The 19626-nt window shown below is 46.1% G+C and overlaps 1 protein-coding gene across 11 annotated transcripts in view; it reads right to left on the reverse strand.

Annotated features, from left to right (window-relative positions):
• TRMT9B (tRNA methyltransferase 9B (putative)) overlaps nt 1-19626 on the reverse strand; it is a 58113-nt gene that overhangs the window by 15878 nt on the left and 22609 nt on the right. For 7 of the 11 annotated variants that reach the window (XM_070068509.1, XM_070068504.1, XM_070068503.1 and 4 more), the window contains exons 2-4: nt 9341-9536; nt 6672-6824; nt 1370-1524 (exon numbers count right to left, since the gene is read on the reverse strand). Coding sequence is in view for 7 of the 11 variants with exons in the window: in XM_070068504.1 (XP_069924605.1) it covers nt 1370-1523 (154 nt within the window). In the remaining 4 variants the exon portion in view is untranslated. Of the gene's footprint in view, nt 1-1369; nt 1525-6671; nt 6825-9340; nt 9537-12292; nt 13906-19626 lie in introns of those variants that run through there. The other 4 variants (XM_070068502.1, XM_070068505.1, XM_070068506.1 and 1 more) reach the window with 4 other exon arrangements.

The following is a 19626-nucleotide window of genomic DNA, read 5'->3' on the forward strand; positions in this document are numbered from 1 at the left end:
ATGTGATGTGGGCATAGAAAGCAGCAGCTTAAGTCACTGCACCACAGTGCCTGCCCCTGTATTTCCCACTACGAGTTCTTATTAAATGTGTGTCATACTTGGAGAAGCTGGCCTTTTGCCCTGAGAATATTTTAACAAATAATATAGCTGTCATCCAGTTCATTAATTTCATGTTCTAATACTTAAATCTTTGCTTCATTTGGAATTTATTTTGATTTAAGGTGTGACAAGGTAGCTCTCTTATAAGACATATTGTTTGTCTCAAAGCCATTTATTAAAAGTTCCTTTCTCACACACTGATTTTAAAATCCTGGTACTTTCCTTAGTATAGGCATGGGAAAAAGTCCAAACCCATTGTATCTTCTGAAATAGGATTTATTTTTCAAAAGTTGACATGATAGAGATATTTTTCAAAGACTCTGAATTGCACCCCTTCTCCCATTCCACACTGGCTACACAACCTTTCACAAGCCAGAAGCTCCAGACACAGGAGGAATCTGCAGGAAGTTCATGGAAAATGCCTATTAAAAAAACTCATCCACAGATTTTCATAATTTTTGCACCAAAATAAAATTATCTTTTAATTCCATTTTTTCCCTCAAACTGTTTGAAGCACTCTCCTATGCCTGCTTCCCCTATCAGTATTTAGAGCAAGTATCAAACTAGATGGGATTTGTAACTGCAGACTTACAACTCTTCTGGGTACAGTCAGCACACAGTTGCTAAAAGCAATGGCTGAAAGCAGGTTTAGGTGGGCAGAGTGCAAGTGACAATCCAGCCACATCTTAAATGTCATTCTTAGATCTTCTGGGCTGCAGTTTACCATGTCTCAGTTTTGACAGATACTGAGACAAAGTCCTCCAGAAAAATCAGTGATTGTGAAAATAATTGAAGATAGACTATTAATAAAATACCTATAGAATAATTAAAGGAAAGGACCTGTGAGATTAACAAGAGGTTCTAGGACCTCTTCCATAATCTCACAGTTCTTGCCCGACCATAGAAGGAGTTAGATCACTCAAGGTATACTTCCGGCATAAAACACGTCATAATCGTGCATGCCTCTAAATTTAGGATGGTCAGCTTCACAAGCGGTCACTTCTGTCCTGATTTATTAAATCTAGATTGGGGTGATTTTGGTGCAGGACATGCACAGAGGCCCCCCAAAATGGCCACTGTCTAAATGTTGGCTTCTGGAGGCTTTCTCCTTGCTTCTTTGAGGGCATGAATTTTAGCTATAAAGTGAGTATTCTAGGTACTGGCATGTCAAGGCCACCACATCAGGCTTCTTGCTAGAACAAAACAGGAATCCTGCAAAGGAAAGGCGTGATGGGAGAGGCTTTAGACGGCACGGCCCAGCCTGGGTCACCTATGTCAGCGACGAGGCTGCCCGGCTTCTGCTCCTGGAGGAACTGGCGGACGCGGGGCCAGGCTTTGCTCTGCAGGTCGCTGAAGTAAGGGGCGGTGCTCTCGTACACGGCATGCACGTGCTGCTTCTCCAGCTGGGTGGCTTCCTGATCCATCCTGGGGAAGACACGACCCCCCAGGGAATAACACAGGTCAGAGGAGGCACCAGAAGCAGCTGAAGGAGGGAAGCTACAGTTGCAAAAGTTGTGCTGGCCTTCCACTTTGCAAAAGCGGTAACAAAGCCTTTGCTGTACGCTTAGCACAGTTGCCCCAAGACTAGCCGACGCAACAGTTTGTACCTGCACACGTTTCAAATGCACAGTATTTTGTCTTCAGGAAATAACGGTTTAGGGGTGACAGAATCAATGTAATGCAAGACAAATTTTTAATTCTGGAAGCATAACCAAAATTCTTACCTAATGTTTCACTTTGGATAAGATCATTCTATCTAATGCTAAATAGATTTTTATCTGTAACAGGTAACTCACCATTCCAATCCAACCATGAGGCCCTACCAATTCTGTCCTAATGTCTGCATTTCTCTACATCCCTTCTGCTTCTGGTACAGTCAAGGGGCTCATTGGGGCGGGGGGCAGGTTACTTCAACAGTCTGCAAACAGGTTTTCTAGCCCTTCAGTACTTTTCTCTCAAGTGTGTCCTGTTTTTCTGAAATAGAAATCTGACTGTGCTGCCTTCTATAGCACACTTCTTCAAAGACGTTTCAGAGTGTGTGCAGTCAAGTTCAGATAGCTGCGGAAGGCACACAAGGCCCCTTCCAACTTTAGTCATTATGGACCTGCTCATAGCTCCTACAGAAAAATCTCAGCAAACTCCCAACAGAATTTATGTCTCATTTGTGAGATCTGACAAAACTTCCACCCAAATTGAAACAGCTTATATTGCACCCTCAACTGGAATATTCCAAGTAAACATATGGCAGGCTTTAACTGCCTCCACACGGGAAGACCCAAATACTGTGCGTGTGCTTTGCTTTGAAATAAAAATCTCGGTAGATGTAAATCCATTTAAAATGTTCCTCCTCAAGGAATTTAAAAGGCAATATAATTTAGAGAACCCTAGAACATTTGCACTTGCAAATGTTAAGTGGCCACTGACAAACTCCTTCCAGTTTGCATTTAAGAAACAGTTCCAAGTTGAAGCTAGGAATTGTAGTATCGAAACAGCAACCCTCGTAGACTCTTCTCTAAGTTCTGAAAAGCATTCTTGAAGACTGCTAAGTTCTCTCCTAAATTGACTAGCCTCTATCATTTACAAGAAACCTTAAAGATAGCTATTTTTAAGTGTGTAAGCAAGATGAATCTCTTTTGCTTGTTCTGTTTTTTTAGATGAAATTCAAATGCTTTGGAATAAATAACGGAGTGCGAAAACTGATCTGTAGAAGTAGAGGACCCACTATGACATTTCTGTGAAATCCTGGATTTCAATATCCTACAATATTTTCATATGCATTTTTATGTATATAAACACATTCCTTGTGAATTTGGTAAGTGCGCTTAAGCTTATTAGACCAGTACTAAAATAGGAGCATGGGATCCCAGGTTAAAGCAAGGGATATGGGACGTGGTTTAGCCAGGCTTCCTAATCTCTGTGCTGGAATATTTTATGGGCCTGGAATTTTAAAGCTCAAATAAGGAATGTGCTTCTTCCACGTCTGCCACATGGGTCGCAGGGGTCCAGGAACTTGGGACATCTTTTGCTGCTTTCCCAGGCGCATCAGCAGGGAGCAGGATTGGAAGTGGAGCAGCCAGGACTCAAACTGGTGCCCATATGGGATGCCAGCATTGCAGGCTGTGACATAACCTGCTTTGCCATGACACCAGCCCCCTTTCAAGGTCTTTATGATAAAAGCATCCTTACAAAGACAGTCCAGAACAAAGGCTGATCCACATAGGCAGAAACAAGAGCAAAATGTGGCTCAATTCAATGAACCGGGTATGTGTATTTGTGTGTGTGTGTGTGTGCGCCTGTGTGTGTGTGGGGGGGGGGGGAAGGGAGGGAGAGAGAGAGAGAGGAGAGGAAGAAGAGTAAGAAAGCCAGGCATGTGAATATGAGAGGACATAAGGAATATGCATGCCCTAAGGCTGAAACATGTTGGTGACTGAAGTTGCCAGTAGCTATGTCTTGTTAGTGAGTTATGAGAAAAGGGAAAGCAATTTGAAAGACAGGGAGGCCTATAAAGTTGTGCACAGAAAATCAGTGGAACTAAATTCGGATGTTATTGTAAATGTAACAGGAAGTGGTTTAAAGTTATGTGTGTGTGTTGGGGGATGGGCAATAGGACTGGATTTACAACCTAAAAAAATCACGCTGGTTAGATAACTCCAAGTAGACTACAATAACTGCTGTTTCATTTTTCCAATCAAACTCATCATTCCCCTCCTGATCATCTGTATCTTGGCTTCCCGGGAAGGGCACGTGACCCAGGCCTGGCCAAGCGTGGTATCCCACGGCCCTGGCCACGGTCACCGATTCAGTGACAGCCAGGGATGGAAGGCGAGCCCTCAGGCCCTTCCCTGCAATGGTTCAGTGTTGAGCTAAACAAGCATCTCACAGCTGGAAGGATATAATGGTGAGGCTGTCGCTCAGCACGTTTCCTACCACATGGGAAAGGGCTGCCTGCAGATTGGGGCGGGCGCTGTGCTGCAGTGGGTTAAGCCCAAGCCTACTTGGGAGGCTCCCATTCCGTATCGGAGCGTCGGTTCAATTCCCAGCGACAAGGTTTCTAATGCAGCTCTCTGCTAATGCACCTGGGAAACAATGAATGAATGATGGCTCGAGTACTTGGGTCCCTGGCACCTATGTAGGAGATCCAGAAGAAGTTCCTGGCTCCTGGCTTTGGCCTTGTCCAACCCCATCTGTTGAGGATTTGCAGCGTGAACCAGACAGAGCAAGCAGAGACAGGAGACCAACAGGGGGAAAGAGCCATGGCAGCATGGAGTCCTTGACTCAGCCTCTGAGGTTCTGCTTCCTGTTATTATGTGGGCAACTCCTTATCCTTTGCAACTCTCAGAGTTGGTAGCTTCCGTAACCTTAAGCTTCTTGGGCTTTGACTTTCCCACCACAAAAGTCCTCTCTAATTCTGAAGTACGTCTTACACCCAGTGTTTTGGTTTTTGCTTCCTTTTATTTCTGGCCTTGATTTCTCAGAGGGCAGAAAAGAGGAGAGAAAGTGATGAGAAATTAACTGGAGAGGTGAGTGGGCGTGTTCCCCCTGAGGAAGGAACAAAGGAAAGCACATTAGCAATTCCTGCTAAGGAGACTTGCAGGGTCACCACAAAGGTTTGCCTTTTCTCTTCTGGGTGTGACCAGGATAGTGCTTCACCGACTTGAGCTTGGGCAAAGCCATGTGGCTTGTTGAGTATTAAACATGATCAGAGAAGCTGCACAGCTTTATGAGCCAGTGTGTGGCCTGCCAGTCCCCTTTCCTTGTTTCTGCTTGGAAACATTCCCGGATATGGAAGCATCAGCCTACATCCCGAGTACTCTAGATGGAGAGGCAGAGTGGGACATCTGCTGCTTAACTCTCCAGATGGCCACAATGGCTGAAGCTGGGCCAGGCAGAAGCCAGGATGACCAAACTCCATCTAGGTCTCCCACATTGGCAGAAGGGGTCCAAGGACTTGGGCCATCTTCTGCTGCCTTCTCAGGCAAATTATCAGGGAGCTGGATTGGAAGTAGAGCATCCAGGACTTCAACTGGCACGCAGCATTGCTAAAAGTGGCTTAACATGCCACATCACAACACTGGCCCCCAGGGAAGTTCTTTTAAAAAATATGCATTAAGGTAAAATGACAACAGGAAGGAAAGAAGAACTAGAAAAGAGAAAAGGAAAGCAAAGGAGAATTAAATATATAGTGAGTGGTTGTCATGTGCTTCATATATATTAGTGCAAAAGAAGCAAAAGAAGGGGAGTAGCAAAAGAAGACAAAGATTTAAGGGCACTGATTTAATAGAGATAAAAAGAGAATGGAAAAGGGGGTAAAATATGTAATTCCATATAATTATTAATTTTATCTATTGTTAGGGCTCGAAACCAGATCCATATCTCCCAAAATCAATTGTTCATATATTTTATTATACCTTAATCAATTAGACAAGTTCTAACTACAACTACAATCTGCTTGAACCTCTGTATTAAGTTGAAATCCAAAATAATAAAGTTAAGAAGGTTAAAAACTCTCGCTCAAAGAATCTAGAATTGTATGAAAGAGTTTAACACACTATGTTCATTTCCAGTGTGATGGGAAATGATAAATGATTAAAAAGGAAAGTTCCAGGCAGCCCCTACTTGGATGTAAAAATCACGTATCTTAAAACGAATGCCTGAGAAACTGAAAATTTCATCATAGAACTCGGCTCAGAAGCAGACATTTGAAAATATTCTCTGGTCATTTAAATTGCACTTAGAAGAAGCATCAGCTCCTCCGGGGTTAGGTTTTAGCAATTCTTTATATTCTGTCCACTATGCACTATGCTGCCAACAAATCCCTCTTTCTTGTCTTCGTAAGAGTTCATCCTGCTGCTGGCAGCCAAAGGACTTTTATTATTACAGACCTGAATGGTTCTTCATGACCACAGTGTGCACCTCAGAGAAGCACTGTGGCCACCGCAATTCCCAGTGTTGCACCACAGTGGATGGAAGGCCTCCTGTCGGAGCGCTCTGGCAGGAGGATTACACTGGCTGGCAATGCCATCTTACAGCCCTCGCGAGCCTGCAGGGAGATGCGGTTGTGGCAGTGCTGCCATCTTTCCAGTTTTTTGCTTGTGCAGCCACAACCTAGTATCTGGGCAATTATTACAGCTTCTAGCTGGACTCCGTCTCCCTGGCCTTGCCCTCATCCCTGCATCTGTCCCTCTAACATAGCCATAACTCAGGCATCAGCATCACTCCCTTTGCATTAACAGCCACTTGTGGAGACAGAGCATGCCCTGTAGTCAGAGGCGACGGCATAGATCACACGGCATTTGCGTCATTCCTCTCTGGCGGGCTATAGTGATTTTCCCCCATGAGTCCGAGAGAAGCAGATTTGAATGCCAATGTTCATTAACTTTCCTCTAAAATCTCCTTGATAATATCCCCTCCGTGGTAAAAATCCTTGCAGGGACCTCCACTGCCGACAGGATAAAGCTGGCATTCCCTGGTCTTCCACCAAAACCCTCCGTGCAGAAGCCCCAGTTTACCCTCCCATCTGCTGACTGCCATCAGTCAAACACTCAGCTTCGGCCGAAGAAGAACACACTCACTTTTTCCCGAGTGGGTCTCGCGTGCAGCTCCTTCCTCAGGTCCTCGCTGTCTCTCACTGAAATGTTCTCCCGCCACCGTTTGCTTCCAAACTCTGGGCTGGTCTTCAAAGTCTAACACAGCTGCTTCCCCCTCCATAACAGTGTCCTGGATAACTGCAGAAAAAAAGACCTCCCCCAGTATTTCTGCAGACTGCAAGCCTCTTACCTCTATCACTCTTTTTATTTTTATTTTTTATTTTTGACAGGCAGAGTGGACAGTGAGAGAGAGACACAGAGAGAAAGGTCTTCCTTTTGCCGTTGGTTCACCCTCCAATGGCCACCGCAGCCAGTGCACCGCGCTGATCCGAAGGCAGGAGCCAGGTACTTCTCCTGGTCTCCTATGGGGTGCAGGGCCCAAGCACCTGGGCCATCCTCCACTGCACTCCCTGGCCACAGCAGAGGGCTGGCCTGGAAGAGGGGCAACCGGGACAGAATCCGGCGCCCCGACCGGGACTAGAACCCGGTGTGCCGGCGCCGGTAGGCGGAGGATTAGCCTAGTGAGCCACAGCGCCGGCCTATCTCTATCACTCTTAACGGCCTTTCTCCCGATACTGTCTTGAACCCTCCGGTGTATATATTTCCAACTAGATTATAAGCTGTTGGAAGGTAGGGGCTGGATTTGATCTTCTTTCATATACCCAGATAGCTCTCTTCTTAGGGAAGTTTAAGATTTTCCAACTTTTTTCTGTGCAAAAGTGATGTGCATTCAGTGGAAACCATGCTTTGAATTTTGATCTTTTCCCAGGCTACCAATATGTGGTCTGCTCCTCTCTCCTGACACTGGGAAGGGGCACTGAATGTAGCTTCCGGTCAGTCCGGGGTCACCAGGGGAAGCAGTGGCCCTACAGTGTCCTGTGTTGCTGAGCTGGCATCTGTGGTACGTTAGGTGCATTCAGTGTATTTTTAAAAAGGATTTATTGGGGCCGGCACTGTGGAGTGGCGGGTAAAGCTGCTGCCCACAGTGCTGGCATCCCATACGGGTGCTGGTTGGAGTCCCGGCTGCTCTACTTCTACTCCACTCCACCAGCTCCCTGCTATGGCCTGGGAAAGCAGTAGAAGATGGCCCAAGTCCTTGGGCCCCTGCACCCATGTGGGAGACCTGGAACAAGCTCCTGGCTCCTGGCTTCGGATCAGCCAAGCTCCAGCCATTGCAGCCATCTGGGGAGTGAACCAGAGGATGGAATACCTCTCTCTCCCTGCCTCTCCTCTCTCTAACTCTGACTTTGAAGTAAATAAACAAATCTTCAAAAAAGATTTATTCATTTATTTGAAAGAGTTACACAAGAGAGGGAGATACACACACACACACACACACACACCCCCACAGAGGGAGGGAGGGAGAGATCTTCCATCTGCTGGTTCACTGCCGGTGCCCCAGGTGGCAGCTTAATCCCCTATGCCACAACACTGGCATCTCAGTGCATTTTTGACTTAGAATGTTTTCAACTGACAATGAGCTTACTGGGACATAACTGCATTGCAAGTCAAGAAGTGTCTGTGTATGTCCTAGCGCTTCAGAGAGTACTGAACACAGAGCATCGCTCGATAACTAATTACAGAACCAATGAATCAATGAGCTGCTTCTTTAGCTCCTTCTGCAAGACAATTCTTTACTGCAGACAAGCTGGTCCTCAACTCTCTGGTCATAAATCACAAGGCTTCACGTGTGCTTACAGGCACTTTTGTGGAAGCAGAGTTCACACGTCCCACCTTTGTTTTGTGTTTCCTGACTTCCTGCCCCAATAGAAGCCTGCTTTATTAATATATGCAATGAGGCATTTAACAGTCGCACTTTTATAACTAAAGAGCTATAAATATTATAAGTTATTCTTTCATAATAAGACATGGTATATGAAGAACACAGATAATATAAACCATTTAAAATTTCAAAGACAGGGGTTGATGCTGTGGTGTAATAAGCTAAACTTTGGCGCTAGCATACTATATGGGTGCCAATTCACATTCCAGCTGCTCCACTTCCAATCTAGCTCTTTGCTATGGCCTGGGAAAGCAGTGGAAGATGGCCCAAGTTCTTGGACTCCTGCACCCTGTGGGAGACCCAGAAGAAGCTCCTGGCTTTGGATCGGTACAGCTCCAGCCATTGCAGCCATTTGAGGAGCAAGCCAGCAGATGGAAGATACCTCTCTTTCTGTCTCTCCTCTCTCTGTAACTCTGCTTCCCAAATAAATAAATAAATCTTAAAAAAAATTTTCAAAGACATATTTCACACTGTAATTCTAACGTGAAAACACAAGTTGCACAGGACATTTAAAAGACTTTACTTACAAAAATTATTTAATTATAAGATACATAACTTTAAAAATCTTTAATACACAGTACTTCATGTTCTTTTCAAGTACTGCAAACTTTGTATCATAAAACTATCATTTAAATATATATTTAAGCAATAGAAAATACAAAAAATATGTTGATAGAATTTTTGCTTATCCTGTACAACTATTTTCAAACACTTTTTTCCCCCACCTAGTATAAAAATAAACTCTCATTTTATATCGTATCTTCCCAGATTTTGAGTGATAGGGATTGGGGCTAGTTGGGTTTACTAAATGTGCGCTCTGCCAAGATGCCTCCTATTATTTGCATTGCAGTAACAGCTGAAAGCTACGAACCTGAGCCAGCTGGAGATTGCAGGGAAGCTCCTCATCTTTGTGAATCATGGCCATCACCACCCTCCAAGGGCGACAGTTGTGTCCCGTGCCTTTCCCTGTGTGCAATGTAAATCCAAAGTAGCAGGAGTGAAATGAAGCAGCAACGTCCGTCACGTGACAAAGCACTGCGTGCGAGTCTCTGAAGGGAAGCCAGGCCCTGTTAGGAAGAAAACAAATCCTAATAACATTTTACGAAGCAAAAACATCAAGCCAGCCACAGCCTGGGTTGGCCTCTTGGCCTATGCACAGCTTACCCAGAGAAGAACTGCTAACATATGGAGCGTGCCCAGCACTGTAAGGGCAGTTTAGAAATCAACTCTCGGGGCTGGCACCGCGGCTCACTAGGCTAATCCTCCGCTTTGCGGTGCCGCCAGCACACCGGGTTCTAGTCCCGGTTGGGGCACCGGATTCTGTCCCAGTTGCCCCTCTTCCAGGCCAGCTCTCTGCTGTGGCCAGGGAGTGCAGTGGAGGATGGCCCAAGTACTTGGGCCCTGCACCCCATGGGAGACCAGGAGAAGTACCTGGCTCCTGCCTTCGGATCAGCGCGGTGCGCCGGCCGCAGCGCGCCCATTGGAGGGTGAACCAATGGCAAAAAGGAAGACCTTTCTCTCTGTCTCTCTCTCTCTCACTGTCCACTCTGCCTGTCAAAAAAAAAAAAAAAAATCAACTCTCAAGCTTCCTGTAAAACATACAGTTCCTTCCTCCCAAAATTAAATAGAATGATTCCATCTTATTCCTGAGAAAATCAGAAACACTGAGAGTCAACTCTGAATCTCGTGGCTTAATTAAAGGTTTCCTAACTCTTTCAGACATTATTCCTCAGTTCTATGAAATCATTCCAGTATGACTGGACTGCTCAATATTTGTGCATGGTATTAACTACTTGCACGTCACTTTGACAAGCACTCCCAGTTATTCTTAATTGTTCTTCTTCATAGTAGAGTTTGTCATAACACCCATAAAGTCTCTTAAAGAAAAGCACCTTGCATACCAGAAAGCACCCTGTCATACAGAGGTCTTCAGGTACTGAATGAGATTTTAAGTGGGAGAAGCTGGGTGTGGTAGGAAAAGTCCATCCTTTGATGCCTCAGACCCTAACTGTCTCTGCACTAAGGTACTCACCCTGGATCACAGCTCAGTTATCTCCCTGGTCTCCGTTATGTCTTGTATGTATACCACACTGCCACCAGTTGTACCTCTTACTTCCCACAGTGGCAACCAGGACTGCACCGAGGGATATGTGTGGCCACTGGCACATTCCAGTTGCTCCTACCCCATCTCAAGCTTGGTCACTATTTAAGAATCACTCATCTCTTTGGGCTTTAGAATCTCCACCTACATTTTAACCCCAGGCGCCTCTCTCCATCACAGGGATAGGATAGTAGCACATAGGATCTGTGCTACTGAGAGCTACAAAAGTTGACATTTTAGGAAGGGTATTTAAGAAAGATGCTGAAAGAACTACCAGTCAAAGTCTCTTGGGGCCAGCGCTGAGGGACAGTGGGTAAAGCCGCCGTCACATGCAGCACCAGCATCCCATACTAGTGCCAGGTCCAGTCCTGACTGCTCTGCTTCCAATACAGCTCTGCAGTAATGTGCCTGGGAAAGCAGAAGAAGATAGTCCAAGTCCTTGGGTCCCTGCACCCATGTGGGAGACCCAGATGAAGCTCCTGGCTCCTGACTTCGTGCTGGCCCCGCCCTGGCTGCTGCAACCATTTGGAGAGTGAAATAGTGGATGGAAGATCTCTGTCTATCTGTCTCTGTCATTAAATAAATAAATAAATCTATCTTTAAATAAAGCCTCTTTCCTCATCAGTGTCAGAGTCCACTTTTTTTTTTTTTTTTTTTGACAGGCAGAGTTAGACAGAGAGACAGAAAGGTCTTCGTTCCGTTGGCTCACCCCCGAAATGGCCGCTATGGCCGGCATGCTGCACCGATCCAAAGCCAGGAACCAGGTGCTTCCTCCTGGTCCCCCATGGGGTGCAGGGTCCAAGTACTTGGGCCATCCTCCACTGCCTTCCCAGGCCACAGCAGAGAGCTGGACTGGAAGAGGAGCAACCGGGACAGAATCCGGCACCCCAACCAGGACTAGAACCCGGGGTGCCGGTGCCGCAGGCAATTAGCCTAGTGAGCCGTGGTGCCGGTCCAGAGTCCACTTTAATTACACAAGAGATGGCCTCTGTTTACTGAAGCCTGTGCCAGGCCAGCAGCTAAAGGTGCTCCCCTTGGATTTACCTTCCAAGACCTCATTTGAGACCCCAGACTCCAGCCGACTTGGCTGTCCACATGCCTTCCCTATGGGCATTAGTGCTAAAGACATTCACCCTCTCAGGTAGCTGCTGGAGCCAAGGGTTCAAAGCCTTAGTAAGAGTATCTCTTAGCTAATAAAGAGAATCTCAGGTAGTGTATAAGGCGTGTGTGAGCCACACAGTTGGTGGGGTGGACGTGGGAGGCTTTTCTATATGACAAATCACACTCCCAAACACCAACACATTTAAGCATCCTCCCTTAATTTTCCCTCTGTCTCAAATGTATGAATCCTGTTATCTTCTCCAATAAACTGGTGAGCACGGATAAAACAGGGAGGCATCTGTCTACAAAAAGTTGAATGCTAATGAGTTCTTCTATTATATGAGTCATACATCTCTGAGTATTCAGTATTAAATGCATTCTTTTCTCCTTTTTGTTTTAAAGATTTATTTATTTATTTATTTGAGAGGCAGAGTGACAGAGGAGGAGAGAGAGTGAGAGAGAGAAATGTATCACAGGGCATAACCCAAGTGGCCCAGGAGCCAGGTCTGGACCAGACACACACACGAGTATTAGTTATTTACTATTGGTCAGGCCTATTGCAAGCATTTGATATATAACGACCCACTGAATCTATATGAAATAGAAACTATTGTTTCTCACCTCTTACAACAGGAAAAAGGAGGCACTGAGACTTAGGTGATGTTCTTGAGGTTATACAGCTTGTAAGTGGCAGTCACGATTGGAACCCAATCGTTTGACTCTGGAGGTCACATTCCTTATTACACAGTTGTTGGGGTGGTGAGAAGAGAGGCAGGTGGTGAAATAGAGACTGGAAGCTTAGGTAGGAGCGAGATAACAAAGGGCCTAGTTAGTACATTAAGGAGTCTGGGTTTTATCCTGAACATAATGAGGAACCACTGAATGACTTCAACAGGTAAGTTACGAAGTTTGACTGGGTTTCAGAAATCTCCTCTGGGAAGAGTGCAGACTAGGGATTCCTGCAGGAGTCCACAATGAAGACAGAGAAAGAACTCGGGCAGACACGGGGGATGAAAAATGCCCAAAAGCAGATACACGCAAGAGACACTAAGGACATAGAACTGCACGAACGTGGTGACTAATGAAGAACTCAGGCAAACAGCAGACTGCAGGTGGAGGTGCGATAATGATGTACCCCTACCATCCCGTAATACAGTAGAAGGGAGGATATGAAAGATAAACAAGAGGCCACTCTGGGAAGCAAACCCTGCCCTTGGAATGCATGTGAACACATCCAAAGTTCACCGAAAATCTAGGTGCCTGCTGGAGGCAGCATTTATAAAAGACTAGATATTGGCAACTGACTGTTATCGTGTGGGCTGTTCATATGTATTCCTTAAATTTTGTGTAATTAATTGCAATGTTTTCCAGATGGAAGCCACATCCCTTATGATCTCTTCCTCTTTGTTTGCTATTGCAATTTGCAGTGCTCAGTAAGAATCTACTGCACAGGGGCCGGCGCTGAGGCGTGGTGGGTAAAGCTGCCGCCCACAGTGCCAGCATCCCATATGGGCACCGGTTCAAGTCCTGGCTGCTCTTCTTCCGATCCAGCTCTCTGCTGTGATAGCCTTAGAAGATGGCCCAAATCCTTGGGCCCCTGCAACCATGTGGGAGACCCAGGAGAAGATCCTGGCTCCTGGCTTTGGATCAGTGCAGCTCCAGCTGTTGCTGCCATCTGGGGAGTAAACCAGCAGATGGAAGACCTGTCTCTCTCTCTCTGCCTCTGAAACTCTGCCTTTCAAATAAATAAATAAATAATTTTTTTTTTGTAAAGAATCTATTGCACAATGAGGTAGTGAAAGAAAAAGGAGATGAAGAGAGCTGGCCCTGGATAGCTGGGGCTGTGGCTCTCCATCAAGGGGGAAGCAAGCGATGGACAAGTTTCATTTTGTTCTGTGGTGTATGAAGGACAGCAAAGTAAGGTGGGTATGAAGCTCGGGGGAGCGGATTGCATGAAAGATCATTTACAAATCATCCTTATCCTTGGACTTGGCATTGACAGCCACGGGAGTAAATTAAATCCAAGGGCTTATGCACAGCAAGGAAAGGAATATGACCAGAACACCACGGGTCAACAATATTGAACCCCTGGAATGTAAGCCAACAAGGAAAGGCCGGCCACGTGCTGTTAGAGCTCTCCATAATCAAATTTAGTGCAAGAGATAGTCATTCAGCTCCCAGGTCTCAGTCGCTCTGGTAGCTACTCTCTAGCAGGCACAGGCTAAGACAAGACCAACACAGAAGAGCTGAACGACATGCAGGCAGTGAGCACAGGGCTGTGTGAGGGAAGAGCAGGCACCCCCGTCTTTGTCATCTGGATGGCACTCTGAGTCTGACTCCTCCTACAAGGGAGACCAGAGAAGCAGCCGCACTGCTACTCCTGCGCTACACAGAACTCCTAATGACACACTGGAGAGAGCACGGTAGATGTGGCGGTGAAAGCAACCACTGGCATTTCTAACTGAAATCCCACAAGCAAAGCAAACCCAGGGACTTTCAGGTTACCCTGGGAGGACATGCGCCTTCCTGTACTCCTAACAAGGTCTAGACAGATAGCCAGGAGGAAATATGTGTTGCAAAACTGCGGAAAACATGAAGGAATTCATCCTAGGGGGACAAGATCAACTATTCCCTAGGAATACTTTGTTTTTCTTGCAAATGTTCAAGGATGATGTGTCTAAGCGGAATTCATTTGAGAGCAAGATATTATCTTTAAAATCGCAATGAGGGGAATGAATGGGATCAGTGTGAGGGTGTGTGGCGGGCAGGGGGGTTACAGGGAGGGACATGCAGAGCGCAGGGAAGCAGAGCTGGCGGCAGGATGCTGATCGTGAGATCCGTCATCGAGGTTGTTTGTTCCTCCACAGGCACTGCTGAGGCTGAGCTCCTTGTAACTGCATTACAATCCATTTTGATTTTGTAGATTAGAGGATGCCAGAAAAGACCAAGAAATAAAAAATGAGATTTAAGGAAAATGAAAATATAGCAGCCGGCTTCCCCCAGGCATCTGGTGTCAAGTTGACAAAACTAACTGTTGGTCCGTGATCAGATAAAAATAATAGGATACCGGGACGGAGGCTCGCAGGGGTGTTCTGATGTGACAAGAGGAGAGGCGGAGCGTTTGTTACCCACCCGCTTTCCTCCCGAAGAGACTGGGAAGGGTGGAGACAGAGCCCACCGTCACTTCATGGGCAAAAGATTGTTCTGATGAAGACCGGGTGATCAAGCATAAAACCATAAATCCTCCAATGATTTCCTAATAATGGAATTAAAAAGCAAAGGTGAGGATGAATTACACATTACTGTGTTTCAAAATATATATTTATAATATAATTAACCCCAAAAAAGACACTTATGGGGTTATTACCAAAAAAAAGAGGGAGAAAGAAAATCTGATCTTTTATTTTACTGATATTATATAACTACATCGATGTGTGAACAATTTTACCCCCACAAAAGGAGCTATGATTACAAACTAAAGAGTCCTTTAAAATCGAATAAAATTCAGCTTTATAAAAAAGTCACTATGTATCTTTAATTTTCTCATTTTACTATAGGTTGATGAAAAATTCATCACAAATCAATATGGAATAAAGAATTGAGTTTTGGCAAATAGGTTAGTGCAATGGTCTCCAACCCACCGCGCTCTCACAGAACTGTTTCTTGAAATCCACTCTCCCGTTATCATCCTGGTGCTCACCTCACTCTCCAGCACTAAGGAGAAAGTCCAGATCCTGGCTTGTCATGTAAGCCCTACTCCAGCTGACCTCAGTCCCTCCTGCAGCCTCTTCCCTCCCCATGTTCTGTCCCCAGGCCATGCGCTCTGCTCTGCCATTGCTACTCCAGTGCTCACTCTTGTTCCAATGTGACAAGAACTTTGTACCAGAATGTACATCCATCCACCCATTGCTTCTTTCATGGAGAAACTCTTGCTGGGATGAAAAGAAAAGCAATCAGCCTAGTGACTGATTTATTTACATTCTGGTGCAAGCTCCTTACCTAGTACTCCTTACCTAGTACTTACTTTCAGACTCACAATTCTCCGAATGCTTTGGACATTCCACGTCTTCATGCTTTTTGCTCATCTGTTCCCACTGTGCCTAGAATTTCCTTTGTCCATGCAACCTCTCTGGAGATTCAGCTTGTGTCAGGTTGTCTAATGAAGCCATTCCTGTTCCCCAGAGGCGATCTGTCACCTGTGCTCCTGTGTCTCCCCATGTCAAACAGACACACTTTGGTACGAGCACTGTGGTGGCCACTGCTCACTTTACCTTGGATAATACCTAATGGTATATCATTTTGGGGACAACCTTGTGGTGTGCAGTACTGGTGGGATGCAGGGCCTTACCTCTCACCATGGACGCTGAAGGAGGGGTATATTCCCCTGTTTCCATCCCCTGGTGGGATGGCACTGTGGGTTGAATGGTAGCCCCCAACAAGACATCTCCATGTCCTCTGGAATCTATGAATGTGATTTTATTGGGAAAAAGGGTGAAATGGTTTGGATGTTACCACTTGTTACACTAAGTTCATGCTGAAATTTCTTTGTCAGTGTAGCAGTGTTAGAATGTGGGGCCTTGGGGCCTGCTCCACTTCTGATCCAGCTCTCTGTTATGGCCTGAGAAAGCAGTGTAAGATGGCTCATGTCCTTAGGCCCCTGCACTCATGTGGGAGACCCAGAAGAAGCTCCTGACTCCTGGCTTTGGATTGGCCCAGCTTTGGCCATTGCAGCCATTTGGGAAGTGAACCAGCAGATGGGAGACCTTTCTGTCTCTCCCTCTCTCTGTCTGTAACTCTACTTCTCAAATAAATAAATACAATCTTTAAAAAAGAATGTGGGGGTCTTTGGGAGATGTTTGGGTCGTAGGGCCACTGCCCTCATGAATGGATGGGTTAATATCTTTCAAGAGAGACTGGGCAGGTTTAACTAGGGATTGTGAGATGAGATTATTTTGAGTTAGTGGGGCTCTATATCCACAGTCAAGTGTCCTGATAACAGAGAACTAGAAAATGCAGAGGACAATATGAGAGGCAGAGACTGGAGTCACCAGAAACAGAAAGAGGCAAGGAAGGATTTTCCTCTAGGGCCTTTGAAGGCAGCACTGCTCTGCTGACAACTTGATCTGGGAGATCTGGTCTCCAAAGCAGCTGAGAATAAACCTCTATTGTTTTAGGCCACATGGTTTGTGGAAATTATTACACCAATGCTGGGAAACAAATGTAGAGGGTCTGGTCACATGACCTAGGTGCAGTCAGTCAGGAACTCTCGTGCTGAACTCTGAAGCCCGGGTGAGACATTCCAAGGCAAGGAACCGTGATGGTTCCCAGGGCAACAGGAGCCCATGCAATGGCCAGATGACTCCTGCTAACAAGGGGTCCTTGGCCTCCTCGGACTCTCTTGCTTCCTGCCTTTTCAGCAGCCTAGTTTCTCTTGATGCCATGCAGTTCCCCCAGTGGATTCCAGAAAAATTTCTTCCTGTTTATGACATCCAGAATTAATTTCTGTTGGCTATAATTCAAAATTTGATTAAATTAAAAATATTGGCAGTCATTGTGCTCTAATGTGATCAGAGGAATATGAAGATTCTGAGAAGCATCATCAAAATTCCAGAAAGGAAATCTGGCAGTCAGTGGCATAAGTGGCAAAGGCTAATTCAATGATCGCCCCTGGTTGCTGGAATTAGATGTCCAAATAGAGCAAGGCTTTGGGCATCACCACTCTTCTTGCCAGAGAAAGTATGAAGGGCATGAGGAATTCAAGGTGATAATGCACTTGAGTAGTGTTAAGGAAGAGAAAAATAAACTCAAACCACTTATTTCTTAACACCCAAACTTGATTCTCTTATCTCTTGAAGCAGTGGGCCTGAGGCAGCTGAAAATAAACTCATTGACAACAGGTTGACAAATTCCTTTGAACTCATAGCTTTCCCAAGCATTTGCTGTGAGGGTCAGGACACTGACTGGGAGAAGAACTGGGCCCTGAGAATAGGAATGCCAACTTATGGACGCAACACCTCTTCCAGTGCCTGCTAAGGACAATCCTTGCAGGTCCTATAATTCCCCCACCAGACGGAGTTTCTTTCGAAAGACAGGCAGTTCAGCCCTCCCACACCACCACGTTCCCGCCACCTCCTACTGTCCCCAAATCTATAACAAGTCATTTTCCTGCATGCTCCAGAAAGACAATTAGGAAGCAAACCCAGAAGGCTTACGACACCAAAATCATAATTATAGATGGTTGAATTTAGAAGGCAAAGATCTGGTTTAAGTATCCACACACATATGGATTCTGAGGGTGACTCACAGAGAAATGTAATTTTAGTTTGTACCGAGTTTATCAATATGGGTGTACTTATGGGAGATTCTGGATTCTGGGCAACTGCAGATGGTTCTAGAAACCTGCTCATCTGGTACATCAAAATCTAGACTCGGGGTGGCCTGAGCAGAGGCAAGATGCCTCACATCTCTTGGTCCAAGATCAGATAAGGTATGGCAACATGGCCTGCTTTGTGGCATCCAGTGGCTATCGGGTGGGGTGGCTGCTGAACAGAAACACAGTCTAGGGACGCATCATACTGATAGAGTCCTCAGAACTGCTCTCAATGGCCAAGGTGACTGTCTTCCCCTAATCCTCAGTGCTGGTCCCTTTGGGGCCATAAATAAAGTGACTATGGTGGCAAGGATGACAACTGCCTATGTGCTCAGTAACGCGGTCCCCTGCTGTCCAGGCTGATCTTGTTATCGCCGCACTCAGTGCTCAGTCGGCCAGCAGCAATAACAAATCCCGAGCCCCTGGCAATACACAGTGCTTCAAGGGCACTGCTGCTCGGCTGACAGCAGGTTGATTGTCTCAGGGAGGCAACCACGGGAAGTTAATTCAATGGAGTAGACACTCATCCGGATTTTCATTTTCACTGTTGGCCTACCATGCTTCTATTAGCAACACCATCTGCTGGCAACACTGCCAGGAGGCTCTTTAAGGAAGCTTCCCAGCCTTGCAGCTTCCATCTGGGTTTGACCAATGAGAAGCATAAGCAGGTAAAGAAGGAGGAGGCCAAGTTACTTATTTCTCAATGAGGGGCCTGTGCCTAACAATGCTTTGTCCCTCACCTGAAGGTCACAGCTCCTGCTAGGCAGCCCGCCCTTAGGGTTAAAGTTCTTGCTAAGATCTGGTACTCAGCCTTTTTCCCTTACCCTTTCAAGTCTAGGGACAGACATAGCTTCCTGTCATGGCCAAGCCCAGGGTGCTTCACCACCCCTTGTGACTTTCCCTTAACCTTGCCAGCACTCCGAAAGCAGACCTTTCACAAAACTCTCTTCAGTGACACCTTGTGAGTATACCACATCTGGTATATTAATGCAGCTAACAGACAGCATCTCACACAACATTGCTTCTGTTTCTCACAGTGAAGAAATAAAATCTAAACGATGCCCAGTCACTGGCCGTGTTCTATGTCCAGTTCTACACCTGCACACCTCTGGCATTTAATAGTGGCCTCCGAGGTTCCACGTCCACCCTCCCCAAATGATGACCATCACTGCAACGCGCCCAGCCCTGGGGACTGCGGCTCTGATTCACGTTCACTGCCTGCACCGTCCCCAGATTTACATACAGAACTGCCAGGCCCGGTGAGCAGGATTTCTCAGCAAATTTATGCCCCTGGAAACCTATCCCGGGGGTCTCATTCTGCTGCCCTTGAAGGACACTTGGGCAGGGCCACAGATGATTCATTAGAGAATAAAGTGCTTTCGAGATCCTGCATTCATGACCTACCCTCAGTTCTGAAATTATTTCTTATCATCAAACCAAGGCTCCAGATTTCATCCTCACTTGAAATTGACTCCCAGCTTGGGTTGTGGTCACCTGGAAGCCGGCAGTGGGGCAAGCGGAGCACGGTGCTCTTTTTTCTTGGCGTTCCTGGCACCCCAGCTCCAGCTTTTGCTAAACTGCGGTG

The sequence above is a fragment of the Oryctolagus cuniculus genome, chromosome 2, assembly GCF_964237555.1.
Source record: "Oryctolagus cuniculus chromosome 2, mOryCun1.1, whole genome shotgun sequence".
In the NCBI taxonomy this organism is placed as follows: Eukaryota; Metazoa; Chordata; class Mammalia; order Lagomorpha; family Leporidae; genus Oryctolagus; species Oryctolagus cuniculus.